The 7522-nt window shown below is 44.7% G+C and overlaps 1 protein-coding gene across 1 annotated transcript in view; it reads left to right on the forward strand.

The window, feature by feature from the left end:
* prkdc (protein kinase, DNA-activated, catalytic subunit) overlaps nucleotides 1-6108 on the forward strand; it is a gene marked incomplete at its 5' end in the record, with an annotated part of 219814 nt that extends 213706 nt beyond the window's left edge. Inside the window, 2 exons of the mRNA XM_084325881.1 lie at nucleotides 2872-3011; nucleotides 5594-6108. Of these exons, the coding sequence (XP_084182007.1) occupies nucleotides 2872-3011; nucleotides 5594-5816 (363 nt within the window). The 3' untranslated portion in view covers nucleotides 5817-6108. The remainder of the gene's footprint in view (nucleotides 1-2871; nucleotides 3012-5593) is intronic.
* Nucleotides 6109-7522: the final 1414 nt, after the last annotated feature.

A 7522-nucleotide genomic window follows, 5' to 3' on the forward strand; every position in this document is an offset into this window, starting at 1 on the left:
AGATTGGATTTTAAGAGAGAAGCGCCTTTCTCAGACTCAAGGACACTGTACAAGGAAAGGATGGAAAAATATAAATTGATAAAAAAAAAAGAAAAAGATAAAAAAAAAATATATGAATATCTGTGTATAGTAACAACAGGAAGAAACAAATAAGATAAAAGAGATAAAGAAAGGAAGCAAGGTGCTGTCCAATTGGATGAAGTGGTTGAAATTAACAAACAACAAAACAAAACAACGGAATCTGTGGCTTAAAAGAGTCAGGGGTGGGCTACTTGGGAGCGGGGCCGTGTTGCGTGAAGGCAAGTGTGAACAGGTGGGTTTTTAGCTTGGTTTTGAAGAGGTTGATGGTGTCAGAGCCTCGGATGAGGGGGGAGAGGGAGTTCCACGGTCTGGGGGCAGCTACAGCGAAAGCTCGATCTCCCAGTGTGGAACGCCTGGTGCGGGGGATGGTGAGGAGGTCGGAGTTGGAGGAGCGGAGGCCTCGTGCTGGAGTGTAGGGGTGGAGTAGGTTGGTCAGGTAGGAAGGGGCCAACCCGTGCAGTGATTTGTAGGTGAGGAGGAGGATCTTGTAGGGGATTCGGTAGTTAATGGGGAGCCAGTGGAGTTTTTGCAGGGTGGGGGTGATGTGCTGCCAGGGTTTGGTGCGCGTGAGGACCCTCGCAGCAGAGTTTTGGACGTACTGTAAGCGATCCAGGACCTTCTTGGAAGCACCAAGAAGGATTCCGTTACAATAGTCGAGGCGGGAAGTGATGAAGGTGTGAATGAGTGTTTCCGCTGAGGTGTCGGAGAGTGAGGGGCGGAGGCGGGAGATGGTTCTGAGGTGGAAGAAGGCGGATCTGGTGACAGACTTGACGTGAGGGTGAAATGAGAGGGTTGAGTCCAGTATTACGCCCAGGTTCCTTACCTCCGTGGAGGGGCAGATGGAGTAGCCATCCACGGAGAGAACAAGGTGGTCGATCTTTTGGAGGAGGGCTGGGGAGGCTACAACTATTAGTTCTGTCTTCTTGCTGTTGAGTTGAAGGAAGTTGGTGGTCATCCATGTTTTTATGTCCTGGAGGCAGGCAATGAGGGAGGGGGGAGGGGGGGGAGCCGAGGGTCTGGTGTGGAGGTAAAGCTGCGTGTCGTCTGCATAAGAGTGGAAGTGGAGGCCGTGTTTCCTTATGATATCACCGAGTGGGAGGAGGTAAATCATAAAAAGGAGCGGACCTAGCACCGAACCCTGGGGAACACCCTGTTTAACAAGTGCTGGAGCTGACCTGGACCCCCCGAGGGAAACATACTGCCACCTGTTGGTAAGGTAGGATGTGAACCAGGACAAGGGGGTACCAGTGATGCCAAGGACACTTTCCAGGCGGTCATGGAGGATTGAGTGTGAGATGGTGTCGAAAGCAGCTGAGAGGTCCAGGAGGATGAGGATGTTGATGTTGCCAGCATCAGCAGCCATGAGGAGGTAATTTGTTACCTTGATCAGGGCGGTCTCTGTGCTGTGTTTAGCCCTGAACCCAGACTGGAGTGGTTCAAACAGGTCATGGTAGGCCATGTAACTCTGTAGCTGGGCGGCTACTGCACGCTCGAGGATCTTGCTGAGGAAGGGGAGGTTTGAAATGGGGCGGAAGTTGTTGAGGTTATCGGGGTCCAGAATTGGGGTGACTGCTGCCACCTTCAAGTCAGCAGGGACGGAGCCAGTTGACAGGGATGAGTTGATGATGTCTACCATGAGAGGACAGAGGGCAGGCAGGCCAGCCTTCACCAGGGTGGTGGGCATGGGGTCCAGAGAGCAGGTGGAGGATTTAGAGCCTGACACCATGGACAATGGAGTCGATGTCCACCAGGGAGAAGGATGAAAAGGAGTAGGTGGGATGGGGCAGAGGGTCATGTTTAACAACCGGAGGTGTGGGGGACACAGGAGTAGACTGGAGCTGCTGGTAGATGGCATCAATCTTGTTTTGGAAGAATTCCGTGAATCTGTTGCAGAGATCAGAGGAGGTGGTCTGGAGGGGGTTGTCGGGGGGCTTGAGGAGTTTGGTGATGGTGGAGAAGAGGGCTTTGGAATTCCCTTGGCCTTTGGAGATGACATCAGAGTAGAAGGAGGACTTGGTTTGGGTGAGGGCGAGTCTGTAGGAGATGATGTGGTCAGAGTAGGCCTGGGCATGGACAGCGAGGCCTGTTTTCCTGCAGCGCCTCTCCAACTGGCGGCCCTTGGCTTTCATGGAGCGGAGCTCAGGGGTGTAGTCCTATTGTGAGGTAGTAGTCCTATTGTGAGGTAGTAGTCCTATTGTGAGGCAGTAGTCCTATTGTGAGGTAGTAGTCCTATTGTGAGGCAGTAGTCCTATTGTGAGGTAGTAGTCCTATTGTGAGGTAGTAGTCTTATTGTGAGGTAGACGTTCGAACCTTCGTTTTTAATTCAAATTAATAATAATAAAAAAATATATATTTAATTTTTTTTTTAAATATCCTCAAACTAAATCCTCAATTTGAATAAAGTGATTAATCTGATTAAATTAGTCTTTTCTTTTATTAAATCAACTTTCTTTAATGAATATAACTCATCAGTTTTAATACTATAATATTAGTGTAGCCTAATCTTTATCTGCAACTGTGAAGAAAAACCCCATTGATTTAAACAGAATGAATAGACACAAAAATAAAATATAATATAAAAAAAAATAAAGTTTTATTAAAAAATATTTATTCTAATGTTTTAGAATTCGAATGCCAACGTAACGCACGAAGGTCCGAACGTTCGAACATTTGGGCTCAGCCCTAATTGTGAGGCAGTCATATTGTGAGGCAGTGAGTGCACACGACCTAAACACTCACATAGGTTGTCCATATTACCAGTATGTATGCTTTGTGCTTTTTAACCCCCAGAACTTTGAGCTGAAACAAATGAAGAAGGGCGGCACCTGGACCAAGTGTGTTAACGTGAAAGTGATCAACTGGTACCCCTTGCAGAAGGTCAACTTCGCCAGGAGGAAACTAGAGGGAGCCAACCCTGCTATTATAACCAGGTACATCGTCATGGTCTTTATAATGCTGTTGGAACGGAAGCAGGTAATTTATATTGTGGGACACAGTCTTGCCTCCGTTTTCATGTGCATACTGTTTTTATATACATTGCTGTTAAAGTTTATAAATTGTGTCAGGGATGCCCCTCTTAGTCCATTTGTCATTCAAGTGGTCGCATGGGTCATAGTTGACTAAGGGCGCGTTCACACCTACCCTGTTTGGTCCACTTTAAGTGGACCATGGTCCCTTTAGATCAATAGTAGGTTTGTACAGGTCTGAACGCAAACCGAACTATAATGAGGACCAAACAACCGAACCATGGTCCTCTTGAAAAGTTGGGACTCAGGGAGCTCCAGTAGCTCACCGCATATCTCGGCACTATTTCTGCGTCGGGGAAAACCGTGCTGCATCACGGATCTGGTGGATCTGGTGTCTTCCCCTGATCTATATCCCGTTTCACCCTGTATCTGTCGGTCATGCTTGACCAGAAAAGCGATAAACGCTAAAAAAAAAAGTTAAAAAAAAGTTAGGACTCGGTTAGTTTCAAAGTGGACCATGGTTCGTTTGCTGTTGGTGTGAACGCAAAACGAACTTTATATAGTATCTAATCTAGAGCAAATGAGTGACAGGTGCCTAGTGGCGGCGATCGCGCGACCCAACTCAAATGAATGACAGGCGCGCGGACAGTCTCTCTTCCTCTCTCTCTCTCTGCCTCTCTCTCTCTCTCTCTCCCTCTCTCTGTCTCTCTAGACTGGCGCCGCGCGCGGACAGTCTCTCTCTGCCTCTCTCTGCCTCTCTCTCTCTCTGCCTCTCTCTCTCTCTCTTCCTCTCTCTGTCTCTAGACTGGCGCCGCGCGCGGACAGTCTCTCTCTCTGCCTCTCTCTCTCTGCCTCTCTATCTCTCTCTTCCTCTCTCTGTCTCTCTAGACTGGCGCCGCGCGCGGACAGTCTCTCTCTTTCTCTCTCTCTGCCTCTCTCTCTCTCTCTCTCTCTCTCTCTCTCGCTCTGCCTCTCTCTCTCTCTCTGCCTCTCTCTCTCTCTCTCTAGACTGGCGCCGCGCGCGGACAGTCTCTCTCTTCCTCTCTCTGTCTCTCTAGACTGGCGTCTCTCTCTCTCTCTCTATCTCTCTATATCTCTACTCTCTAGTCGACTTGCGCCACGCTCGTAATGACAGTATCTCTCTGCTTTATCACAAGAGACGCTGTTGGCAACTGTTTACGTTTGTGAGTGCTAGTCCAATAGATGAACGACTTGGCGACAGCATGTCCTTTGTTTACTAATTAGATCCGCACCAAACAGGGTAGTGTGAACGCAGACCAAAATCAAACAATGTATCATTTTCACATTTGGTCCACCAGAAAGTCCGGACTATCCACGGATAGTCCGGACTATCCCCGGACTTTCAGGTGTGAACACACCCTAAGAATTGAGTTGAATAAAAATTATTAAAACACTTTTATTAAATGGCCAGATAATTTGTAAAACCTTATAAACTAACACGTTTCAGTCAACGCTGGCCTTTTGTCAGAAGAAAGACATGACATTGTTTGCCCTGACGAAGAAAGGTTGCTACCAGAAGAGCTGCCTTAGGGCTCGCGTCCACCTGCCTCACATTTATGACCGCACACGTCTTTTTTCAATGTATTCCAATGGGGAGGGAGCGTATGCGGCCGCCTAAAGGAAGTGCGCTGCGGTCGGCTTTTTTTTTTCACCGCCTTTCAGCTTTTCTATGCGGCCGCATACAGCCTAGAGAGTTGAAACGTTCTGAACTTTTTCTCACCGCATGCGCCCGCCCCATTCTACCGGGCGCACTGCCAGCATGTTTCAGCTAGAAATATGCGCCAGGTGGACGCGGGCCCTTAGTGTTTTCCTTAATTTTGGTATCTGCTACTCCCTCTAAAAATAGATTTTCCTTAATTCTGGTATCTGCTACTCCCTCTAAAAATAGATTTTCCTTAATTCTGGTATCTGCTACTCCCTCTAAAAAGTGTTTCTCCTTCATTTTTGTATCTGCTACTCCCTCTAACAAGCACCTTCTGGATTGCTATTAATCCAGTACCAGCGTGGGTGCTCCAGTAGCACACCATGTAGCGCGCTGAGTCGCGAAGCGGTCGCCCCGGGTTCGATTCCCAGTCCCGGTGGCCATTTGCCGCATGTCCTCCCTGCTTCTCCTCCCGTTCTCCCTCTCTCCTCTGTCGGTCCTGCGTGGCCAGAAAAAGCTGTGAAAAACGCTAATAAAGATAATTTTAGTACCAGTACCAGCTTGAGTGCTCTGTTGGCCCTTAGTTCGTTTTTAGTTGACTGGAGGTTTTAGTTGAGGACAGCCCTACCATACATGTCATAATATTTACTAATATAACTATAATCACTGTTGTTGTTTATTTATTTGTAATAAACCAAGATTATGAGTTTTTGTAGTTCAAATACTTCTGAACCAATGAAGGGGAAACACTGGAAATAATAAACAATGTGAATCCATTAGTGTCCGAACTGATTCCACTCACTTTACCAAACGAACAAAGGTTTGCTGTTGAATGACAAGGGAAAAAAAGCTGATGTTTAATGTTTTTGTTCTGTTTCATCAGTGAGGAGCTGAGACTGGGCTTTGAGAAGCACCCATCCTTTCCGGGCATGCAGTCTGTGGTTCTGGGGAGTGAAGAGAACAACATTCGGGCAAAGCCTGAAATGCTCCCAGTGGAGCGGAAGAAAGGCCTCTCAGTGGAGCAGCAGGTAGACTGTCTGCTGGACCAAGCCATGGACCCCAATGTACTCGGCCACGTGTATGACGGCTGGGAACCGTGGGTCTGACACCCCTCTTATTGTTTTTCAAAACACCTGTGACTTGTCATTGACTTTCAGATGAAAAAAATCTGTGTACTGTGTTAAATGGGTTAACGCATCAATACCAGTCATTTCTCTAATGGCTACATAAAATGGCAAGGATATTGCATTACACTTAGTTTATACAGTTATACAAGTCCCTACTTGTAACCATTTAATTGTGGTTTGATATGTTCATTCTCATTCATGATGTCATGATGTTCATTGTTCCAAGTGTCTTGCGCAAGGAAATTATTAACTTTTTTGGATATGAAATAAAAGTGTCAAAACATTGAGCTGAAATGCTCATTCTAAAGCCAAGGACCATCATTTAAAAGAGTACACACTACACTTCACATTAGTGTCGAGTTATGTCAAGATCTCACTGCAACTGGACAACACGGGATGGTCAAGTTCACTTTTAAATCAATCAATTGAGCAACCCCCCCCCCCCCCTCTGGTTGTCAGTAAGTTAATTTTAGTTGCAATTAACATTTTTAATTGGTGCAATTGAAAGACTTGCCTGGGGAAACCTGGGGGTTTCTTGTCGACGGGTGCATCTGTGAATATGTTAATGCCGTGTAGTAGATTAATATTTTTTCTTTTCATTAATCCCCCAAGTAAAGTTAAAGGGGAATTATGTACAATTTCAGAATTCATACATGTTATTACTCCTATGATCTAAAACAGTCCAAAAATATGAATGAACATGAACAACTCTACCAAATCCAAAAGCTATTGTGCTACAAATTGTGTACAACAAAACCAACAAGAGTTACACTTCCGGTGGTCAACAATAAGTATTGTTTGTCTTAACAGTGTCAAACAGTCTCCTATTCTTTGGAGCAGCTCCAGACTGTATACCTGATCAGACATCAAGTTTGAGTCTTCTCTTGTTTCTGGCTTTGGGAGAGAGTAGCTCGTGTTCACACATATGATTGTGTTTCCCTTTAGACTTGTCACTGCATCACCATTAATTGCAAACATTCTCATTTTGACATTAGGTCATCATAAAAATAAAATATAAAAATGTAATTAAATAGATTAAAGTTAAATACAATTTAAACCTTAAATTAATAATTGTACAGGGACAAAAGAGTAATTCAACTCCATTGCAAGGGCACCAGTTATATTGTTCATCAAGTGCACACTCAACACACTTTAACAAGAATAAGTTTTGACTGTTTAATTCCACACAACAGGATACTTTTTTTTTTTTGTATTTTATTTTTTTATTCTTTTTTAAACATAACGTAAAATTAGACACACAAGCATTAACAGTAAACATCCAATGTAAATCACCATTTGAATCAATATAAATGTAGTTTACGAGATATATACCTAATACTTGCTATCTAATATAATACATACATATGCTCTTGCTCGCTCTCCCCCCCCGGACCCCCACTTGGATAATCCATCCATTTTCATTCGTTTCTAACCAGGCACTACAATTCATATACCAGCACATCCCTGGCATACCACATCTTAAGCAGGTTGACATGATAGATTTGAGCAACGCATGCCGATACTCGACGTTTACTCAAAGATGCATTATTGTTTTAATATATTTAAAGTATGCCTCCTCTCTATGGATATACAATTATTATTTATATTATTTTACTGTATATAACACAACACTATCTCTCTATAACCAAAGACACACCAAACCAAAGTTAACAATCAGCATGCTT

The sequence above is a fragment of the Notolepis coatsorum genome (assembly GCF_963971535.1).
Source record: "Notolepis coatsorum genome assembly, chromosome: 12".
NCBI classification, from domain to species: domain Eukaryota; kingdom Metazoa; phylum Chordata; class Actinopteri; order Aulopiformes; family Paralepididae; genus Notolepis; species Notolepis coatsorum.